Raw genomic sequence first — 25,273 nt, 5'->3', positions numbered from 1 at the left:
TTGTGGAGAATAACTTCTCTGCATATTGAATATCCCAGTAACATTCACACAAATTCCAATTTTGCCTGATCCGATAATCTTTAATCAGGACCCAACAAGAAGTTGGCATGGTGGGCATTTTAAGACCTAATTTTAACAAATAGGACAGACAGAATATCAAATGCACAAGCATGGGGCTAGTTAGGTAAAAGTGACAGCAATGAAATAATATTAATTTTTATTTCAATATCGCCAACATATTCCTTTACATTTTAGAGGGGACTTGTACAGACAATGAAGACATTACAGAATAACACATAACTCAGATATCAAAAGGAGTGAGGGCACTGCTCGCAAGCTTACAATCTATGAGGAGATAGGGGGCACACAAAAGGTAAAAGCTTATATTGTATGGTCCAGCCATCAATATAATAAATAGGGTATTCACATAATGCTGCATGAAACGGACACCAGCCAGTATGTGTACAAGTACAGAAACAAAACGATATTAAGTGCATGGAGGGTGTGTGAACAGATGCTACGAGGGTCCTGATTTTGAATAAAATTTTGCATGGGCAAGACAGGGATAGATAGATAAGAGAAGTGAGGTAATAGGCCAGTCTAAATAAATGAATAACAAATCTGCAAGTCGTTGGGCATCTAGGAAATAGCGACCACAATATTGTACAGTTTCACTTGTCTTTCACTAGGGGGACTTGTCAGGGAGTCACAAAAACACTGAACTTTAGGAAGGTAAAGTTTGACCAGCTTAGAGATACCCTTAATCTGGTTATTGGGACAATGTCCTCAGAAATAAGAATACAGATAATAAATGGGAAATGTTTAAGAACATCCTAAATAGGCACTATAAGCGGTTTATAACTTGTGGGAATAAAAGGACAAGAAATAGGAAAAACCCAATGTGGCTAAACAAAGAAGTAAGAGGGGCAATTAACAGTAAAAGGAAAGCATTTAAACTACTAAAGCAGGCAATATTGGAATTGGAATATTGGAATAATTAAAGCTGCCAAGCAGGAAACAGAGAAGCACATTCCTAAGGAGAGTAAAATTAGTCCTAAACTGTTCTTCAACTATATCAATAGTAAAAGAATCAAAAGTGAAAGTGTAGGCCCATTAAAAAATTGTGAGGAAAGAATAGTTGTAGATGACGAGGAAAAAGCTAATATATTAAACACCTTCTTCTCCACGGTATTCACTGTGGAAAATAAAATGCTAGGTGAAATCCCAAGAAACAATGAAAACCCTATATTAAGGGTCACCAATCTAACCCAAGAAGAGGTGCAAAACCGGTTAAATAAGATGGGAATAGATAAATCTCCGGGTCTGGATGGTATACACCCACTAGTACTAAGAGAACTAATCTAATGTAATAGACAAACCATTATTTCTTATATTTAGGGACTCTATAGTGATGGGTCTGTTCCACAGGACTGGTGCATAGTAAATGTGGTACCAATATTCAAAAAGGGCGCTAAAAGTGAACATGGAAATTATAGGCCAGTAAGTCTAACATCTATTGTTGATAAAATATTTGAAGGGCTTGTAATTCTGGATTATCTCAATGAGAATAACTGTTTAACTCCATATCAGCATGGGTTTATGAGGAATCGCTCCTGTCAAACCAATCTAATCAGTTTTTATGAAGAGGAAAGCTATAGACTGGACCAATGTGAGTCATTGGATGTGGCATATCTTGATTTTTCCAAAGCATTTGATACTGTGCCACACAAGAGGTTGGTACACAAAATGAGAATGCTGGTCTGTGTAAATGGGTAAGTAACTGGCTTAGTGATAGAAAGCAGAGGGTGGTTATAAATGGTATATTCTTTAACTGGGTTGTGGTGACCAGTGGGGTAACGCAGGGGTCGGTGTTGGAACCAATTCTCTTCAACATATTTATTAACAATCTGTTAGATGGTTTACACAGTAAAATATCGATATTTGCAGATGATACAAAACTAAAGCAGTCAATTCAAGAGAAGATAGTATTCTGCTACAGATGGATCTGGATAAGTTGGAAACTTGGGCCGAAAGGTGTCAGATGCAGTTTAACAATGATAAATGCAAGGTTATACACATGGGAAGGAATCAATGTCACCATTACATACTGAACGGGAAACCACTGGGTAAATCTGACATGGAGAATGACATGGGGATCCCAGTTAATGATAAACTTAACTGGAGCAGCCAGTGCCAGTCAGCGGCTGCCAAGGCAAACACGATCATGGGGTGCATTAAAAGAAGTATGGATACACATGATGAGAGCATTATACTGCCTCTGTACAAATCTCTGGTTAGACCGCACACGGAGTACTGTGTACAGTTTTGGGCACCAATGCTCAGGAAGGATATAATGGAACTAGAGAGAGTACAAAGGAGGTCAACAAAATTAATAAAGTGGACGGGGGAACTACAATACCAAGAGAGATTAGCAAAACTAGAATTATTTTGTCTAGAAAAAAGACGACTGAGGGGCGATCTAGTAATCATGTATAAGTATATAAGGGGAGAATACAAATATCCGAGGATCTGTTTATACCAAGGAAGGTCACAAGATGGAATTCTCTGCATCTGGAGGAGAGAAAATTTTTCCACCAACATAGAAGAGAATTCTTTACAGTTAGGGCAGTGAGAATCTGGAATTACTTGCCTGCGGAGGCAGTGATGGCAAACTCATTTGAGGGGTTCAAGAGAGGCCTGGATGTCTTCCTGGAGCATAACAATATTGTATCTTACAGTTATTTGGTTCTTTAGAAGGAAGTAGATCTGACAGAATATAGGCTGAACTGGATGGACAAATGTCTTTCTGGCCTTGCTAACTATGTTACTATGTTACTATAAGTGTGGAAAGTGGGAGTGCCTTGAGTGGGATGACAGTTCTTGACAGAAGATAAAATAAGATTGTGGTCAGAGAGCAGAGACATACGTTTTCACATTTTAAAAAGATGTTTAGCAGAGGAACTACAAAAAGACTACTCTTCGGTAAAGTGCATTTTCATAGACTATGACACTACCGTAATACCATAAAATTGGACAATGTGCTAAAAAATAATTGTACACAAAGCAAATGACACACTTTTATAAACATCTTGTGTAGGTCATGAGCATAATTTATACCTTATCAGAATAAACATGTTGGAAATGCAAGAAAACCAATATGATTAAATATAACTTTAAAGGTGCAAAAATATAGTGTTTACAGAATTAAAGCAAGAAGATAATAACTAGGCATTAAAACTGAATAGTGCCTAAAGAGAAAAATAAATTGTGCAAAGTAAGGAAAAAACAAAGGCCCCGAAGCTTGAGACAAAATGATTAACTGCCAAAGAAAGTGAGAATAATCAAAAAATATCTCTTAGCTACATAAACAGCAAGAGATTAAAAATGATAGTGTTGGACCTCTTAAAAATAATCTTGGTTAAATAGTGGAAGTGGATAAGGGAGAGACAAATCTAAAAATAGGTTGTTCTCTACATTTTCCGCTCAGGAAAATCTAATGACCGATTACATTTTTATGTCGGAAAATGATAAATTGCCATTTAAATATTATTTATTTAACCCAGCAGTAAGATGGCACCACCTCAAAGACACTATAATAGATCACTTAGTATAGATGGCATACACCCCCAGGTATTGCAGCAATTAAGTACCATGATAGACAAATCATTATTTGTAATATTTAATGACTTTATAAAAACAAGGTCTGTGTCACAGGACCAGCGTATAGCAAATGTGCCAGTATTCAAAAATATACAACAGATATAAAAACTCAAGCTTTGAAGGGTATGTCCTGAACCTATAAAATGTCACATGTACTAGGAATAAATTAAAAGCTCCATATTATTAGTAGTAAAGTAGCTAAACTAGGTACCGTATATACTCGAGTATAAGCCGACCCGAGTATAAGCCGACCCCCCTAATTTTGCCACAAAAAACTGGGAAAACTTATTGACTCGAGTATAAGCCTAGGGTGGAAAATGCAGCAGGTACCGGTGAATTTCAAAATTAAAAATAGATACTCCATACCGTTCATTATGGCCCCATAGATGCTCCACATAAAGCTGTGCCATATATACAATGCTCTGCACTGTTGCCCCATAGATAGCTGTGCCATATATATAATGCTCTGCACCGTTGCCCCATAGCTGTGCCATATAGTGATCTGCACCATTGCCCCATAGCTGTGCCATATATATAGTGCTCTGCACCGTTGCCCCATAGCTGTGCCATATATGTAGTGCTCTGCACCGTTGCCCCATAGCTGTGCCATATATATAATGCTCTGCACCGTTGCCCCATAGCTGTGCCATATATATAGTTCTCTGCACCGTTGCCCCATAGCTGTGCCATATATATAATGCTCTGCACCGTTGCCCCATAGCTGTGCCATATAGTGCTCTGCACCGTTGCCCCATAGCTGTGCCATATATATAGTGCTCTGCACCGTTGCCCCATAGCTGTGCCATATAGTGCTCTGCACCGTTGCCCCATAGATACTCCACATAAAGCTGTGCCATTGCTGCTGCTGCAATAAAAAAAAAAAACACATACTCACCTCTCTTGCTTGCAGCTCCTCGGCGTCCCGTCCCAGCATCTCTCCGCACTGACTGATCAGGCAGAGGGCGGCGCGCACACTATATGCGTCATCGCGCCCTCTGACCTGCACAGTCAGTGCGGAGAGACGCCGGGAAGATGGAGCGGCACCCGGCGTGTGGAACGAGGGAAGGTAAATATGACATACTTACCTGCTCCCGGCATCCCGCTCCTTCCCCCAGACAGCTGGTCTCCGGGTGCCGCAGCCTCTTCCTCTATCAGCGGTCACCGGCACCGCTTCATTAGAGAAATGAATAGGCGGCTCCGCCCCTATGGGAGGTGGAGCAGCCTATTCATTTCTCTAATGAGCGGTCCCACGTGACCGCTCAGGGGAAGAGGCTGCGGCACCCGGAGACCGTGGGACGGGCAGGGGGAGCGACAGGAACGCCGGAACTAGGTGAGTATATGACAGTCCTCACCCGCCGACCCCACCACCGATCATGACTCGAGTATAAGCCGAGAGGGGCACTTTCAGCCCAAAAATTTGGGCTGAAAATCTCAGCTTATACTCGAGTATATACGGTATTTTAGCAAGTAGCATAATCGTGATACAATTCCTGAATTCCAATATTCAAAAAGGGATCATGGAAACTATAAGACGGTAAGATTGAAATCAATCGTGAACAAAATCTTTGAAGTTTTCTGACTGATGTTATACTAGGGTCTCTAAAAAAAACACCTCATATGATTACATAAATATAAGTTTATGAGGGATTGGTCCAGTCAAACTAATCTAAGCATCTTCTGTGAATTTCCAGACATGACCTGAGTAAGGCAGTGGATATTGTTTATCGGGCTTTTTAAAAAACATTCAATATGGTATTTGTACATAAAATGAGAAGAATGGGACTAGAAGAAAATATGTGTAAATTGTGCAATTAACTTGCTCAATAATAGGAACAAGGTGTTATTAACAGTACACACTATGATTCAGGTGGTGGCACAGTGGTTAGCACAGCAGCCTTGCAGCGCTGGTGTCCTGGGTTCTAATCCCACTCAGGACAACATCTGCAAAGAGTTTGTATGTTCTCTCCGTGTTTGCGTGGGTTTCCTCTGGGTACTCCAATTTCCTCCCACATTCAAAAGACATACTGATAGGGAATTTAGATTGTGAGCCCCATCAGGGACAGTGATGATAATGTGTGCAAAATTGTAAAGCGCTGCGGAATATGTTAGCTCTATATAAAAATAAAGATTATTATTAATAAATAAAGATTATTATAATTAACAACTGAATACCACAGGGATCGGTATTGGGTCCTTGTCTTTTTTATTATTTTTATTGATAACCTTGATAAATGTAAGGTCATGCATAAAGAAAGAGAAAGAAAAGCGCTGCATTAGGTACAAAAGAGTAAAACATTAGGTAAAACTATCACTGAAAACGACTTGATCTGTGCTAAACAACTACTGCTAAGGCAAATAAAAACATGAGCTGCGTGAAAAGTGGTTTAGGGGCTCATGAAAAGGACATAGTTTTGAAAGTGAACAAGTCCATAGTCAGGCCCCAATTTGAATTCAGAGCACAGTTTGGGCACCGATGTATAAAGACATTGTTGAATGGGAGCAGGTGCAGAAAAGAGTGAACAAGTTTAAGATGAATTGTAATACCAAGACAGCTAATCAAAATTTTAGTTTTTTTTTAGTTTGTAAAAACAAAGGCATAGGGCGATCTTATTATAATGTACAAAAAAAGAAATGGATAGTAAATAAATCTTTATAATGGTAATTTTCCAGCTAGGCCTTCAACAAAGACAAGATACCTTGCTTCACGTATGGGCAAAAAAAGAATTTAATCATAATCTAAGATACAGATTCTTTACAGTGAGAGCAGTGAATCTAGGGAACTCACTGCCACAAGATGTTGTAATGGTTGATTTACTAAACAACTTCATTGTACCTTTTTTTCAAAGTAATAGTAAAAGTTGTTGGTGCCAGATTTGGGGAGAAGGGAACTAATTTGATATCGTATGTGGAATTGGTAAGACTTTTTTCACCTAATATGGAGAAATTAACATCTGACTGATGGAGTTTTTGGCTTACCTTGGATAAGCAGAGAAATTCCTGCCTCCAAACATACAGGAGCATTGAATAAATCTTATTTTGCATGTGTTGTCATATACTGTAGACATTTATGTACTGTATTTTATCCTTATTTTTTACGTTTTTTCAAATATATACAGATTTTAACAACTAAAAGTCCGACAATATGTTTTTCTTTAAACCAAAAAATCTCATGTACCATTACAATAATGATAATATTTTAGTCTTACCTTATAGGAGGAGTTCAATAAGACAGCTTGTGGATTGACTTGCTCTTCATTACTTGGAGTCTGAGAGTTATTTGGAGTAAAAACTATCAAGTCACTTTTTGGTCTAAATGAATTGGAACTGATGTTATACTGAGTGTGTTGGGAATACATCCAGCTCCCTCCAGTGTTGGAGCAGATTCTGTAATTTTCTTTTAGCTCATTGACCTCGTCTCTGTATTTCTGCCATCTTAACACAGTGAACACAATCAGAGTAATAAGAAAAATACTTGAAATTACGCAAATTGCAACAACCAAGTAAATATTTGCATCAGAAAATTCATCACCATTCCCCTTGGTCTCTTGATTATCAAACTTCAATTCTTCTCCAGACTCCACCACAGATATGACGATTTGTGCCTCTGACGTCATGACTGGTTCACCATGATCCTGAGCTACTACATGCAATCTGTACTCATCATTGTCAGAATCTGTAAATGACCGTTTCAAAGTGATTTCTCCAGTCTGATGTGCAATAGTAAATGGAGATTTTCCAGCTCCTCCAAGATCTTTTAGCTTGTAAAATGTCCAAGCGTTGTATCCAGAATCCAGATCTACGGCCTTCACTTTCGTTATCAGGTGTCCAGGTTCTGCTGACTTTGAAGCTTTGATCGTTATTTCAGAGTGAAGTGGGGTGAATCTTGGAGCATTATCATTAATATCCTCAATGAATATGTTTAGAGTCAGGTTGGAGCTGAGGGCTTGTAGACCAGCGTCAGTGGCTTTTATGTGACACTGGAAATATGAAATCTGTTCATGGTCAAATGATAACAAAGCAAAGACCTTCCCGTTCTCTGGATTGATGGAAATGTAGGAAGAGACAGAAATTCCATCAATTGTGCGCTCCCTAATTGAGTAAGTAATAAATGAATTCTGCCCAATATCTGGGTCAGAGGCTGATGCTGTATATATATGAGACCCTGGTGGGTTATTCTCTTTAATGAATATTGTGTCTATTGATTGGGCAAATCTTGGAGCGTTGTCATTGGCATCACTTATATCAATCTTCAGAGTTTTTGAGGTAGACAGCGATGGAGAACCTTCATCTTTTGCAGTAATTGTAACTTCATATTGATCTTTCAGTTCTCGATCCAACGGTCCATTCACGGTCAAAGAGAAATCACTCATGAAAGCTGGATTTACCTTAAATGGTGAAGGCTCAGAAATGTAGCAGTGAACTTTTCCATTTGATCCTGAATCTTTATCATGGACACTGATGATGGCAACTGTTGTCCCTTGAGGAGAATTTTCAGGAACGGGAACTGATAATGAGGTCACTGTCATCTCAGGAGGGTTGTCATTGACATCTACAACAGTCACCAGAACTTTGCAATGTCCAAAATGTGGATAATCGCCATTATCAATAGCTTCAACTTGGATTTCATATAATTTTTTAGTTTCAAAATCCAACATGCCTTTTACTCTTATTTCTCCTGTGTATTTGTCTAACATGAATGACTCTTTTGCCTCTCCTGACACCATATTGCTGAAATAATACAGTATTTCTCCATTTTTTCCAACATCCAGATCAGTAGCATTCAGTTTAAACACTAAAGTTCCTTCCACAGCATTTTCATTGACACTGCATTGGTAAAATGGCTGATCAAACAGAGGAGCATTATCATTAAAGTCTTCCACAGTAATAACAATACGTGTGGTGCCACTAAGCCTTGGTTTGCCTCCATCATAAGCTGTAAGGGAGAGATTGTGAACAGACTGCTTTTCTCTGTCTAAATTTTTTTTTAGCACAAGCTCCAATGATTTTATTTGATTAATATATTTTTGGAAATCCAAAGCAAAATAATCACTTGCACTGAGCTCATAGTTGGTGATAGAATTTGTTCCAAGATCTGGATCTGAAGCTATATTTAATGGGAAACGAGATCCTGCATGTTTTACTTCTGATATGACAAGATTAGTCACACTAGAGGAGAATACTGGACTATTGTCATTGATATCCTCTATTTCTACATCTACACGATACATCTGCACAGGCTTATCTACAATAACCTGCAGAGGAATTATACAGAAGGGTGTATCTGGACACAGCACTTCTCTGTCCATTGTCTCTTTAACAAACAGGATTCCATTCTGCAGATTAACCTGGAAATATTCCTTCTCATCTCTAGAGACAATATGTAACATTCTGGAATTAATCTCACCTATATCCAGTCCAAGATCCTGAGCAATTCTCCCGACAAAGGTGCCATGCTTGGATTCCTCAGGGATGATATAATGCAGCTGACTCAGGACCACATCCCACGATACTTGTAACAAAAAGAAATGGACCAACGTTCTCCGTGCCTGATAATCCTGTCTCTGATTCAGCATTTCTTAAAATCAGAGATGGTAGAGGTGATTGTTAGTCCTTTAGTAAAGTCACTCACTCCGATAAAAGAATGACGAAATAGAATAAAATGATCTGTCATGGCCGGAATCCCTGCTGCAAGAATTTCATTCAAAGATGGAGAAATGCATTTCCTCTTTCCTTCCTGCTATTAGTTGGTGAGGAGTGCCATCTAGTGCACTATATTCAGGTTGCATATCAGGTATGTCAGTTTTTCCGTGTTTCACAGTAATTTCTATATATTTTTTACATTTAATGCTCTCAATCTAATTGCATGAAATACCATAATAAAGTAATTGCATTATATAAAATATTAACTGGAATTTCACATTCTATACTTTGCAATTGCCTTGCCTTGCTTATTTTCGAATTGGATCCAGCAAAAGTAATATTATTTTTAGTATTTATATAAAATAATAATAATAATATGTTTGAAAATGAATTGATGCACTTGAACTTTCTATATCCAATTACTTTTTTAAATATAAATAATAGTTCTTACATGTTTACTATTTTCTCAAGTACCGGAAAACATATTTAAACTAAGTGATTGTAGATAATAATAGAAAAACAAAAAAAGGATACTAGGTATTTCTTACCTTTTTTGAAGTCAGATTGTAATCCATTATTGTTCTATACTAGTACTATAATCACCATGAAATTCAAACATATTTTTAAAAATTAAAATTTTGAAAAAAGTCATTCATTTTTTAAGAGAATAAAAATTATACTTTCATACATTTCTGCTGTGGAATGGATAAACTTATAAAATGATTTTGTGAAAACTAAGATCTAACTTTGCCATAAATGTAGTTTTTCTCTTTAATCTTCCATTATCTTCTTTTTTACAATATGTAATTTTTTAGATACTTAAAGCTAGATGGCATATTCTAAATGTGACCTCTCCATTGCTTATTCGAGTAAAAAAAATGCTTTCTAAAAGGGCATCTGCCAACACAGAATGACTGTTAAAATAAAGTAGTAGCGCTCAGTGAACCTGGAGTGGCCAAACATTTAAGTGCACTTTGCTAGTTACTTGTTTTAACTTTAGCTCACCCTCATAAAGCCAGAGTTGTCCATCACAGGAGAGGAGGATGTAGATAGAAGGAAAACAAGAAAATGGGAAAGTAATCGTAAATGTTTGGCCATTTGGTGTGAACAATTGCTCTATGCTGAAAAACTCCAGAGAAAAAACTAGGTATCATGACAAACAACATATCATAGGATTCACATGACAAATTGTCACAATATTTTTCTTAAGTTTCGTAGACATAATTATTATTCAGTTTTTATTAAGTTTACTTATTCAGAATATAATTTGTGCCAAAACATATAATTCTACCCTAAACCTCATGTGCCTGTAACTCATTTTTGGCATCGGGTGTAATAGTACGCCGATGTTGAACTCACTTCCTTTGATGTGGGCTCCGGTGCTGAGCCCACATCTTTCTGGCACATGTCAGCTGTTTCGAACAGCTGACATGTGCCTCCAATAGCCACTGGTGGAATCGTGATCCACCCACGGAGGTTAACGAGTTAAATGGCACTGTGAATCTGATAGCAGCATTTAAATCACGCTTCCAGCAAGCACGCTGGAAATCTCACCCATTGGCAACCCTGTCACATGTTCGTGGGTCACCGATTCATTGGCACGACAACCTGAGGTCTGCAGCAGACCTCCATGGTTGTCAATGCCAAATTGCTATGAACGCCGCCTGCTTCAAACTTTTGAATTTTTTTTTATCACTTAAATAAAAAAGAAATGTTTGGTGTCTATGAACTCATAATGACCTGGAGAATCATAATGGCAGGTCAGTTTTAGCATTTAGATAATATAGTAAAAAAAAAAAAACAACTGTGGAATTGCACTTTTCTTGCAATTACACAGAATTTTGTTCCCATTTTCTAGTACACAATATGTTAAAACAATGGTGTCTTTCAAAGTACATCTTGTCCCGCAAAAAAGCAAGCCCTCAGATTGTCATTTTTACCAAAAAGAAAGAAGGGGAGAAGAAGGGGAGTAAAAAATAAAAATGTAAAACCAAAAATACCTCTGGTTATTAAGGGATTAAATTGCCCATATAGTGAAAAACATGGCTGCTTGAAAATGCAATCATGCCACAGTTACTTGAATCTGTTTTTTCTAATACTCTCACATCAGATGACATTTAGGCCCAGGTATCAGCTCATGGATGTCGTAAGGTTAGGATATCGTGGCATCACAACATGCACCTTTGCCAATCCATCCCAGCATGAAAATGTCTGGGATATAAGCATGCAGCGATGGCAAAAAGAGACACCAAGTACTGTATGGGGGTACAGCAAGCAGCAGAGGTAAGAGGTGTGGTGAGTATGAATTTTTTTTCTACTTCTTACAATTATTATATTCTGAGGTTTGGGAAGACCAAAGAATGTAATAAAGGACAATCAATTGGTGGAGATGAAAAAATGTAAAACTAATCAAATTTCCAGGTGAAATCCATATGACTTGGGGATCTTAAACCTTTTCAGATGTGCTCCTCTTTATTGCTAACAATTTTCACACTCCTGCTCAGTATTGTAGATTTGGTTTACAATGGCTGCTTTTCATGAAAGAATTGTAGCTGTGTGTACTTATATCATCCTCTACTTGCATTTGAATATTCTTATAGTAAATGTTTAGCTAACTTTCCAACTACAGTATAGCTGAAAAACATACTTCTTTATAGTTGTCAGGCATAGTAATGACACATTACACAAGGTTCAGTCCTTGGGCCCCTGCTCTTCTCCATTTACACCTTTGGCCTGGGACAGCTCATAGAATCTCATGGCTTCCAGTATCACCTCTATGCTGATGACACACAGATCTACATCTCTGGACCAGATATCACCTCCCTACTAACCAGAATCCCTCAATGTCTGTCCACTATTTCATCCTTCTTCTCCGCTAGATTTCTGAAACTTAACATGGACAAAACAGAATTCATCATCTTTCCCCCATCTCACGCGACCCCCCCAATGAACCTATCCATTACAGTGCATGGCTGCCCACTCTCCCCAGTCCCACAAGCTCGCTGTCTCGGGGTAATCCTTGATGCTGATCTCTCCTTCAAACCACATAACCAAGCCCTTTCCACTTTCTGCCGACTTCAACTCAAAAATATTTCACGAATCCGTACATTCCTCAACCAAGAATCTGCAAAAACCCTAGTCCATGCCCTCATCATCTCTCGCCTTGACTACTGCAACCTCCTGCTCTGTGGCCTCCCCTCTAACACTCTCGCACCCCTCCAATCTATTCTAAACTCTGCTGCCTGACTAATCCACCTGTGTCCCTGCTATTCCCCGGCCTCTCCCCTCTGTCAATCCATTCACTGGCTCCCCATTGCCCAGAGACTCCAGTACAAAACCCTAACCATGACATACAAAGCCATCCACAACCTGTCTCCTCCATACATCTGTGACCTCGTCTCCCGGTACTTACCTACACGCAACCTCCGATCCTCACAAGATCTCCTTCTCTGCTCCCCTCTTATCTCCTCTTCCCACAATCGTATACAAGATTTCTCTTGCGTATCACCCCTACTCTGGAACCCTCTACCACAACACATCAGACTCTCGCCTACCATCGAAACCTTCAAAAAGAGCCTGAAGACCCACCTCTTCCGACAAGCCTACAACCTGCAGTAACCACCGATCAACCAAACCGCTGCATGACCAGCTCTATCCTCACCTACTGTATTCTCACCCATCTCTTGTAGATTGTGAGCCTTCGCGGGCAGGATCCTCTCTCCTCCTGTACCAGTTATGACTTGTATTGTTTAAGATTATTGTACTTGTTTTTATTATGTATACCCCTCCTCACATGTAAAGCGCCATGGAATAAATGGCGCTATAACAATAAATAATAATAATAATAATAAATAATTTGAAATTATATTTTATCAATCCGAAAATCAACATGGCCAGAACATTTATATTCTTTATCATATAAGTTCTGTGAAAATATAAAGAGTACTGTTGAAACAATTAGTAGCTTAAATTCTAAACATAGATATGTTTATATTCATTGTTGGCAAACTATTTTGCCCATTTTTCATCTTTTTTTAAATTAATCACTTAATGTGGTTCTAAAAAATGTCCTATGATGCATGAAAATATATTTAATAATGTTGCTTTCTTTTTATCATACTCCATGACATAAACATTTTTTTGTTGAAACTTTTTTATGCATGTAAACATATATTTATATGTACTATATTTTTTTTTTCTTAACAGATTTATTTGTTTTACTATCTTTTGCAATTTTTTTATTTTAAAACAGGCCAACCATAATGATTTTTGTTTTTCATATTATATACTGTACATGTATAATTACAGATTTTGTACATATGGATAATCTAAAAAGTTTATGCTTGATCTTTTTAAAATGTTTACATTTTAAAAATTCGTTTTTTCGCAAGCCTTTTTTTCTTCAAGTGAAAGAAATTTTATGTTTCTTTCCTCAGATTTCTTTGGAATAATATTAAATAAGATGTGTATTTTTTTTACTATGATTTAGAAATTCTACCAGTTGTTTCACTGTATCTTGCATTAGAATTAGGAAAGGCTATACTTGGAATTTTTGTCTTTCCTTATTAGTAACCTGTTTTCTATTTATTACTGCAATTTAGCCTTTCCCACATTCTGATAATGGAATGTTCTAACTGCATTCTAATATGGTACAGCTATTCATATTGTATAGTATGTATTGTATCAGATAGTAACATATTTTCTTCTCGATGATTGGTATGCTAAACAACAGCTTTCAACAAAAATATTTAATGGATCTAACAGAACTGTTTTGTCATATTGAAAAGTTTATTAGCTCAGCTCTGAGCAATTTACAGGTGCTTCTCACAAAATTAGAATATCATTAAACAGTTAATTTACTTCAGTTTGTCAATACAAAAAGTGAAACTCATATATTATATAGAGTCATTACAAACAGAGTGATCTATTTCAAGTGTTTAATTCTGTTAATGTTGATGATTATGGCTTTCAGCCAATGAAAACCCAAAAGTCATTATCTCAGTAAAGTAGAATAATTAACAAAAACACTTGCAAAGGCTTCCTAAGCACTTAAAAAGGTCCCTTAATCTATTTCAGTAGGCTCCACAATCATGGGGAAGACTTCTGACTTGACAGATGTCCAGAAGGCATTCATTGACACACTCCGCAAGGAGGGTAAGCCACAAAAGATCATTGCTAAGGAAGCTGGCTGTTCACAGAGTGCTGTATCCAAGCATATTAATGGAAAGTTGAGTGGAAGGAAAAAATGTGGTAGGAAAAGGTGCACAAGTAACCCGGATAACTGCAGCCTAGAAAGGATTGTTAAGAAAAGTCCGTTCAAAAATTTGGGGGGGATTCATAAGCTATAGACTGCTGCTGGAGCCATTGCTTCAAGAGCCAACACACACAGACGTATCCAGGGCATGGGCTACAAGTGTCATATTCCTCATGTCAAGCCACTCTAATAGTCAATGTCAGAAGCACCTTACCTGAACTGGACTGTTGCTCAGTGGTCCAAGGTGTTGTTTTCAGATGAAAGTAAATCTTGCATTTCATTTGTAAATCAAGGTCCTGGAGTCTGGAGGAAGAGTGGAGAGGCACACAATCCAAGCTCCTTGAGGTCTAGTGTGAATTTTCCACAATCAGTGATGGTTTGGAAGCCATATCACCTGCTGGTGTATGTCCACTGTGTTTTATCAAGACCAAAGTCAGCGCAGCCATCTATCAGAATTTTTAGAGCACTTCATGCTTCCCCCTGCCGACAAGCTTTTTGGAGATGGAAATTTTATTCTTCAGCAGGACCTGGCACCTGTCCACACTGCCAAAAGTACCGATACCTAACTTAAAAACAACAGTTACACTGTGCTTGATTGGCCAGCAAACTTGCACGACCTTAACCCCATAGAGAATCTATGGGGTATTGTAAAGAGGAAGATAAGAGACACCAGACCCAACAATGCAGACAAGCTGAAGGCTGCTATGAAAGCAACCTAAGCTTCCATAACACCTCAGCAGTGCTACAGATTGCCTCCATGCCACGCCGCATTGATGCAGTAATTGATGCAAAAGGAGCCCCAAACAAGTATTGAGTGCATTTGCTGAACATACATTTCAATAGGCCAACATTTCAGATTTTAAAATCATTTTCAAAATTGGTGTTATTTTAAAATCATTTTTTAAACTGGTGTTATAAAGTATTCTAATTTATTGAGATAATGACTTTTGGTTTTTCATTGGCTGCAAGCCAAAATTATCAACATTAACCCTTATCCGGCTGAATAGGTACAATTGTAACTATTCCGTTTTAAAATTGCAATAACTTTTTTTTGAAAAGACGTAGAGGGCTGAAATTTCGTGACATCTCTACATTTTTGGTCCAGAATATATTGGCCAAATTTCAATAAAATATCTCCACCCGCTTCTGAGATAAGGGATCGAGATCTTTTTGCATCCATAACAAGCTGCATAGGTACAAATGTACCTCATATATTTTGAATGAAGATAATGCAAGGGAAAAAGCATAAATTTTTTTTTAATGATAATGCTATTTAACTATTATAAACAAGTAAAAAACTGTTCATTTACATTATAAAAGAAAATGTAAGAAACTTTTTTTTATTGATTTTCTTTGCAAGTAATGCATGTTGGCTTTGCTACAGAGTGTTCATCGCAAATGGGTTTCACACAAACCACACAAGACTTTCTAGTCTTGCGTTGTTTTCGCCTCAGGTCTCTGCAGACATAGCAACTACCAACAACAGGGGAGGGTCCACGACTACCATGAGGTATGTTGGGGCCAGCTGCTGGCTGCGATGCTACCACAATGCATCGTCCAAGCACCATTTCTACTGCACCTCGAAGAAAATGGTTTCTCATTATCATTTTGTTTGTACTACGATCTTCAATTGCAATCATACACAGCTGATTTGCGAGATCTTTCAGGAACTTTCTTCGTTGATCCTTTGCCCTGAAGCTTGGATTGTGTTCTCTGTAGATGATGTAGGATGCTAACCCACTGACATCAATCATATTGTAGAAAAATGCCAAAGTCCAACGTGATGTTCGTCGTTTCACAGTGTACTCTCCCAACATTTTATCCATAACATCAACGCCACCTTTTGTTATGTTGTAGTATTTTATTATCTCTGGCTTGGCTGCTAGTGTCTCTTCAACTTCTCCCGTCATGTGCATAGATGATAGAAGCACGACTGATTTGTTCTTCTTTGGTACATATGAACAGACTGTTGCATCATGATTGTAGGCAAAATTTGTCGAGTTTACAGGCCTTTCTTTGGCAGGCTGCATGTTGCTAGGTAGGAACCTTTTGTTTTTTCTTACTGTACCAACTAGTGTCATGTTCCAGGAGTTCAATACCTTAGCTAGTTCCATGGTTGTAAAGAAGTTATCGGTGGTGACATTTCTTCCAGAGCCTTTATACGAGCTCACTAGGTCCAATACTGTTCGTTCTCCAATGTTTACTTGTCGAGGACCATCAGTTGGTTTCCCAGTGTAGAGCTGACCTTGTAAAGGGTAGGCATTTGATGAGTCACAAGCCCAGAAAATCTTTATGCCATATTTAGCTGGTTTTGAAGGTATATACTGGGTAAATTTAGTATGACCTCTAAATGGAAATAATTGCTCGTCGACGGTGATACAATGATATGGCTTGTAGGCTCTCTCCAGATTACTGTTCAGCATTGTCCAGATGTCCCGTATTGGTGCAGCTTTATCTGTTTGCACACGTTCTGCACGTGTATTTTCGTTGTCAAACCTGATAAATCTGAGTATCATCTTGAAGCGGTCACGAGACATGGCTGCACGTATAAGAGGCAGAGCAGCAACATTCCACATTTCCTCCAGATTCTCTTTGTTGGCTCTGTGCACACCAGCAGCAATCAGTATGCCTAAAAATGCATGAAGTTCAGTTTCAGTAAATTGCTTGAATGTTTTTTGTGGTGGCCGTTTGGAAGAATCAGGAAAACGTTGTACCAGTTCGTTGTTGTAAGCATCACAAACTCTCTTGGCCTTTCGATTCGTTTCCCGTAATATGATGTCACACATCTCGGGAGTCATGATGGACTTGAATAGCTCTTTTGCTGTATATAGGTTGCTGATTGCTGCAGGGCCACCTCTTTGTCGTAGGACATTACGAGATTTTGTTTGTGCATTTGGCAGTGGATTACTGCACCATTGAGTTTCATCCTTAGCAGTCCAAATGTCGCCTGCACTTTGAGGCACAGAATCATCCTCAACACTTTCGTCTGATTCGTATTCATTTTCATGCTCTATGACCATTTCTTGTTCAATGTCTGAATCTTCTTCAGTAACATCCACTTGTGGTACATAGTTTTCATCATCAGATGCAACATATGGTTCATCCTCATGCTCAGAATCAGATTCTTCTAGCATTCGCATTATTTCGTCAGACGTAAATCTGTAAATATGAAAAAATGTAAAATAAATAATTTTCCGAAATACTACATTATTGGCTTTTCACAAAATTATACTAACCTGCAAACACGTTTTCTTGGATTATGGCGGAAACTAGATCCAGCATTACTATCACTCATGATGACTTGCTAGATGAATTTTGGCTTCGTCTTTTGTGCTGAATATAAATAAAACATCGTAAAACAATATGTAGATACTAATTATTATCCATTTTTTGTATAAAAATTATACCTATAGTGATAAGTTTCATACAAAATATATGTAAGCCAAGTCCAGGCTGAAAGACAATTTGACTGTTCTGTCCCCACATAATGAGAATAAAGGTATAACTGGCTGTTAGATGCTGTGAGACTTTCCTTCCTTCGTTTCCAAGAAATTGAAGACTTCACAAGCCTAGAAATGTGTGCTCACAGCAATGAGATGAACAGCAAAATGGCTAATGAGAGGAGGGAGGCAGGAAGACAAGTAGAAGCCACTCCCAGTTTGAATTAACTTAATTGACAGCAACATAAGTGACCAGTAACAACACTGAACAATAGATATCAGCATAACATTTGTAGCTGAATGAACTTTAGTTTCTGAAACCAAGTAAAGTCTTCCCACAGTGGAGGTATATGTGAAGGTACAATTGTACCTATGCAGCCTGTTAAGGTTGTAAAATTATGCAGCCTGACAAGGGTTAACAGAATTAAACACTTGAAATAGATCACTCTGTTTGTAATGACTCTAAAATATATGAGTTTAACTTTTTGTATTGAAGAACTGAAATAAATTAACTTTGATGATATTCCAATTTTGTGAGAAGCAACTGTATATAGGTCCTATAGAAAATTAATGGAGTTTTATGGCATACACTTGGTAATGGTTTTATTCAAATGGATTTTTGGATTGAAAATTTTCATTATTGGATGATATTTCAGCAGTTTGTCACCTAGGGATCCAATTTTGGTACTTAACTACTTTAAGAATATATTAGAGAGAAATAAGAGTAAAAGTAAGAAATTATAGATGCCTGTCTAAGACTAGAGTATTTATTTTGAGGTGGACAATTTGACCTATACATGCCTTCTATGATCTAAAAAACATTGCTTTGGTCTAATGTAAATGCATATTCTCAACTCTGTTTCCATTACAGTGTCTGTTTTAACCCCTTCAAGACCTTGCCCTTTTCCTTTTTGCGTTCTTATTTTTCGCTCCCCTCCTTCCCAGAGCCATAACTTTTTTATTTTTCCGTCAATATGGCCATATGAGGGCTTGTTTTTTGCAGGACAAGTTTCACTTTTGAACAACATCATTGGTTTTAGCATGTCGTGTACTAGAAAACAGGAAACAAATTCCAAGTCCTGTGAAATTGCAAAAAAAGTGCAATCCAACACTTGTTTTTTGTTTGCCTTTTTTACTATGTTCACTAAATGCTAAAACTGCCATTTTGATTCTCCAGGTAATTACGAGTTCATAGACACCAAACATGTTTAGGTCACGTTTTATCTAAGTGGTTAAAAAAATTCCAAACTTTGCTGAAAAAAAAAGCGCAATTTTCCAATACCAGTAGCGTCTCCATTTTCGTGATCTGGGGACAGGTGAGGGCTTATTTTTTGTGTGCCGAGCTGATATTTTTAATAATACCATTTTGGTGCAAATTAGTGATGACCGAATATACTCATTACTCGAGATTTCCCGAGCACGCTCGTGTGTCCTCTGAGTTTTTTTTAGTGTTCGGAGATTTAGTTTTCTTCGCCGCAGCTGGATGATTTACAGCTACTATAAAGCCAGAGCTGGTATGTCACTCTCCATAAGGAGAAACGTTACCCCTTAGACCCCAGTCCAGAGCCTCTCATCTAGCCAAATTAGTTCTCATGCTTTGCACTGACGAGGGCCAACAGCCCAAAACACTGTGTCTGCGAATTGAGATACTGATTTGGCTTTCATCCTAAGTCATATTGAACAACTCGTTAAAGGGTTGATTGTGACTTGTAGGATCGCTACTTCCAACAGGTGGCGCTCTAGAGTTTAAGTCCTCTTTTTCTCTGAAGAGGCAATTTGCATATTATATTTCCCAGAGGAGCATTGCATGGTGAATAAGCCTCCTTATCTTGACAAGCTAGAGCTGGAATGTCACTCTCCATATGGAGAAACATTATCCCTTAGACCCCAGTCCAGAGCCTCTCATCTAGCCAAATTAGTTCTCATGCTTTGCAATGACGAGTGACAACAGCCTGAAACACTGTGTCTGTGAATTGAGATACTGATTTGGCTTTTATCCTAAGACATATTGTACGACTCGTTAAAGGGTTGATTGTGACTTGTAGGATCGCTACTTCCAACAGGTGGCGCTATGGAGTTTAAGTCCTCTTTTTCTCTGAAGAGGCAATTTGCATATAATATTCCCAGAGTAGCATTGCACAGCGAATAAGCCTCGTTACCTTGACAAGCCAGAGCTGGTATGTCACTCTCCATAAGGAGAAACGTTGCCCCTTAGACCCCAGTCCAGGGCCTCTCATCTAGCCAAATTAGTTCTCATGCTTCGCAATGATGAGGGACAACATCCCGAAACACTGTGTCTGCGAACTGAGATACTGATTTGGCTTTTATCCTAAGTCATATTGCATGACTCGTTAAAGGGTTGATTGTGACTTGTAGGATCGCTACGTCCAACAGGTGGCGCTCTAGAGTTTAAGTCCTCTTTCTCTGAAGAGGCAATTTGCATATTATATTTCCCAGAGGAGCATTGCACGGTGAATAAGCCTCCTTATCTTGACAAGCTAGAGCTGGAATGTCACTCTCCATATGGAGAAACGTTATCCCTTAGACCCCAGTCCAGAGCCTCTCATCTAGCCAAATTAGTTCTCATGCTTTGCAATGATGAGGGACAACAGCCTGAAACACTGTGTCTGTGAATTGAGATACTGATTTGGCTTTTATCCTAAGACATATTGCACGACTCGTTAAAGGGTTGATTGTGACTTGTAGGATCGCTACTTCCAACAGGTGGCGCTATGGAGTTTAAGTCCTCTTTTTCTCTGAAGAGGCAATTTGCATATAATATTCCCAGAGTAGCATTGCATGGTGAATAAGCCTCGTTACCTTGACAAGCCAGAGCTGGTATGTCACTCTCCATAAGGAGAAACGTTACCCCTTAGTGTCTGTCCGCTATTTCATCTTTTCTGCTCGCTTTCTAAAGCTGAACATGGACAAAACAGAACATATCATCTTTCCCCCATCTTACTCTACCCCTCTACCAGACCTATCTATCAGTGTCAATGGCTGCTCACTTTCTCCAGTCCTGCATGCTCTGTGCATCAGGTTGATACTCGACTCTGCCCTCTCTTTCAAGCCACATATCCAAGCCCTTGTGTCCTCCTGCTGACTTCAACTTAAAACCATTTCCCAGATCCATACATTCCTTGACCAAGAAACTGCAAAAACACTCATGCACACCCTCATCATCTCCTGCCTTGACTATTGCAACCTTCTACTCTCTGGACTCCCCTCTAGCACTCTTGCACCACTCCAATCTATCCTAAACTCTACTGCCCCACTAATCCACCTTTCTCACCGTTATTCCCCAGCCTCTCCTCTCTGCCAAGCCCGTCACTGACTTCCTATTGTCCAGAGGCTTCAGTTCAAAACCTTATGACATACAAAGCCATCCACAACCTATCTCCTCCATACATCTGTGCATCTGTGACATAGTGTCCCAGTCCTTACCTATACACAACCTTCGATCCTCTCAAGATCTCCTCTCTACTCCCCTCTTATCTCTTCTTCCCACAACCGCATACATGACTTCTCACATGCTTCCTCCATACTCTGGAACTCTCTAACCCAACACATCAATCTTTCACCTACCACGGAAACTTTCAAAAGGAACCTGAAGACCCACCTCTTCCAACAAGCCTACCACCTTCAGTGATCTTCAGTCTACTGAACCACCACATGACCAGCTCTACCCTCTCCTAGTATATCCTCACCAATCCCCTATAGACTGTGAGCCCTCATGGGCAGGGTCCTCTCTCCTTCTGTACTTGTGTGTGCCTTGTATTGCTCATGTTTATTGTACTTATCTATGTATGCCCTTTTTTCACATGTAAAGCGCAATGGAATAAATGGCTCTATAAAACTGACTAATAATAACAATAATAGTAAGACCCAAGAACTACCATATTTTGGATGACTAGAAAAGGTTCTGTACTACTATAATGTTTCCATTTTACAGTAGAAGTGATCCAATAAAGTACTAGGATAGCAGAAAGTTTGTGGACATGTGTTGTCTCAAGAATAATTGTTTCACATGAGAATACAGTACTTACATATATGATTCCATATTATTTTGCCTTGGAAGAAGTACCATACAGTGGCACATGCTATGCTTATGGATCTTTTGCAGAAAGCAAAGGGACTACATTACATGCATTGTCATAATAAATACTGGTGTTCCTGAATGATAGTCATACTTCTTGACTCTTTAGATATTTAATTTTGTATACTGAGCAGTAATTTGCAGGCTAAATTTCACCTAAGTGGTGATGGGTGAACAGCTGGATGTTCGGGGTTTGGCAGAACAGTTAAAAAAAAGTTTGGTTTGGGTACAAGAACAGTGCCCGAGCCAGAACCCAAACACCATTAAGATGAATGGGGGCCCAAACATCCAATGTTTGACACACTTCATGACAGCATGGCAAACACTGCCTCTGATTGGCGGTAAGATCATTACCATCGGTCACAGAGCTGCAGTTCTCAAGCTGTCAGATGACAGCCTGAGCCAGCAGCTGTGACCGGAGGTAAAAAGTTTACCTCTGGTCACAGGCGTCAGCTGAAGAGAGTAATACTCTCATTAGTATACACTACCGTTCAAAAGTTTAGGGTCACTCAGACAATTGTGTGTTTTCCATGAAAACTCATACTTTAATTAATCAAATGAGTTGCCAAATGAATTGGAAATCTAGTGCAGACATTGACAAGTTTCGAAAAAAAGATTTTTATTTGAAATAATTTTCCCCTTCAAACTTTGCTTTTGTAAAAAAATGCTCCCTTTGCAGCAATTACAGCATTGCAGACCTTTGGCATTCTAGCAGTTAATTTGCTGAGGTAATCTGGAGAAATTTCAACCCATGCATCCAGAAGCCCTTCCCACAAGTTGGTTTGGCTTGATGGGCACTTTTTGCGTACCATACGGTCAAGCTGCTCCCATAACAGCTCAAAGAGGTGGAGATCTGGTGACTGTGCTGGCCACTCCATTACAGACAGAATACCAGCTGCTTGCTTCTTCCCTAAATAGTTCTTGCATAATTTGAAGGTGTGCTTTGGGTCACTGTTTTGCTGTAGGATGAAATTGGCTCCAATCAAGGGCCGTCCACAGGGTATGGCATGGCGTTGCAAAATGGAGTGATAGCCTTCCTTATTCAAAATCACTTTTACCTTGCACAAATCTCCCACTTTACCAGCACCAAAGCAACCCCAGACCATCACATTACCTCAACCATGCTTGACAGATGGCGTCAGGCACTCTTCCAGCTTCTTTTCAGTTCTGTGTCTCACAAAGGCTCTTCTGTGTGATTCAAACACCTCAAACTTGGATTCATCTGTCCATAACACTTTTTTCAAATCTTCCTCTGTCCAATGTCTGTGTTCTTTTGCCTATATTAATCTTTTCCTTTTATTAGCCAGTCTCAGATATGTCTTTTTCTTTGCCACTCTGCCCTGAAGGCCAGCATCCTGGAGTCGCCTCTTCACTGTAGATGTTGACACTGGCGTTTTGCATGTACTATTTAATGAGGCTACCAGTTGAAGACCTGTGAGGCATCAAGTTCTCAAACTACAGACTCTAATGTACTTGTCTTGTTGCTCAGTTGTGCGGCAGAGCCTCCCACTTCTCTTTCTACTTTGGTTAGAGCCTCTTTGTGCTCTCCTCTGAAGGGAGTAGTACACACCGTTGTAGGAAATCTTCAGTTTTTTGGCAATTTCTGGCATGGAATAGCCTTCATTTCTAAGAACAAGAATAGACTGTCGAGTTTCACATGAAAGTTCTTTTTCTCTAGCCATTTTGATAGTTTAATGGAACCAACAAATGTAATGATCCAGATTCTCAACTAGCTCAAAGGAAGGTCAGGTTTATAGCTTCTCTAATCAGCCAAACAGTTTTCAGCTGTGCTAACATACTTGCACAAAGGTTTTCAAGGGTATTCTAACCATCCATTGGCCTTATTACACAGTAAGCAAACACAAAGTACCATAAGAACACTGGAGTGATGGTTGTTGGAAATAGGCCTCTATACACCTATGAAGATATTGCATTACAAACCAGACGTTTGCAGCTAAAATAGTCATTTACCACATTAACAATGTGTATTTCTGAATCATTTAATGTTAGCTTCATTGTAAAAACTGTGCTATTCTTTCAAAAATTAGGACATTTCTAAGTAACCATAAACTTTTGAATGGTAGTGTACACTTGCAGTTGCTGATAACAGTGAGAGCAGGCGGTGGCTGATAGGAGTATTCATCAACTGGCGCATTCGCTATAGATAAATGTTTTGGCGTGGGTTCACCTGTATATTTGACAACCTGTTATGGACCTGGTGGTTAGGAGCACCCAGAATGACCTGATGAGTAATTTCAAAATCGGGACTAGCTCTAGGTAAGTGGGAACTCTGCTGACCGCAAACCCTACTCCTATCATACACACTAGAAATAGCCGTGGAGCGTACCTAACTCTCCCTAGACGCCTCTTCACAGCCTAAGAGCTAACTACACCTAAAGATAGAAATAGAAGCCTTACCTTGCCTCAGAGAAATTCCCCAAAGGTAAAGGCAGACCCGCACATATATTGACTGTGAGTTAAGAGGAAAGTCACAAACACAGGAATGAAACAGGTTTTAGCAAAAAAGGACAGATTTCACTAAATAGTCAGAGTATAGAAAAGGGAACTATGCGGTCAGCACAAAAGACTACAAAAAAACACGCAGAGTGAGCAAAAAGACTCCCCACACCGACTCACGGTGTGGAGGTGCCACTCTGCACCCCAGAGCTTCCAGCTAGCAAAGGAATATCATGATAGCAAGCTGGACTAGAAATAGCAGTACTAAGAAATATATTCAGGAAGCAGTAACAACAAATGAACTAGCAAATACTTAGCTTCTGCTGGAGTAGACAGGTCCTCAAAGAAGTCCAAGAGAGATCTAAACCAATACTGAAACAATGACAGCTGGCATGAAGTAACGATCTGAGTAAAGTTAAATAGGGAAGCAGCATAGCAATAAACGAGAGCAGCTGATAAAGCCAACCTCAGTGACCAGCAGTTCCACTCGAAGCCACCAGAGGGAGTCCAAGAGCAGAACCAACCAAAGTACCATTCATGACCACAGGAGGGAGTCCGAGAACGGAATTCACAACAGTACCCCCCCCCTTGAGGAGGGGTCACCGAACCCTCACCAGGGCCCCCAGGCCGATCAGGATGAGCCAAATGAAAGGCACGAACTAAATCGGCAGCATGGACTTCGGAGGCAACAACCCAGGAATTATCCTCCTGACCATAGCCCTTCCA

At 39.1% G+C, this 25,273-nt stretch overlaps 1 protein-coding gene across 5 annotated transcripts in view; it reads right to left on the bottom strand.

Moving 5' to 3' along the window:
• Positions 1–25,273, bottom strand: part of LOC143776623 (protocadherin alpha-C2-like) — a 513,355-nt gene that overhangs the window by 349,953 nt on the left and 138,129 nt on the right. The window contains exon 1 of one of the 5 annotated variants that reach the window (XM_077266147.1): positions 6,867–9,363. The exons of the other annotated variants lie outside the window; for them this stretch is intronic. Within the exon in view, the coding sequence (XP_077122262.1) occupies positions 6,867–9,233 (2,367 nt within the window). The 5' untranslated portion in view covers positions 9,234–9,363. Of the gene's footprint in view, positions 1–6,866; positions 9,364–25,273 lie in introns of those variants that run through there. 5 annotated transcript variants of the gene reach the window in all.

This window comes from Ranitomeya variabilis, chromosome 5, assembly GCF_051348905.1.
Source record: "Ranitomeya variabilis isolate aRanVar5 chromosome 5, aRanVar5.hap1, whole genome shotgun sequence".
NCBI lineage: Eukaryota > Metazoa > Chordata > Amphibia > Anura > Dendrobatidae > Ranitomeya > Ranitomeya variabilis.
Note: the sequence above shows the minus strand (reverse complement) of the source record. Positions and strands in the feature narration are given on the sequence as shown.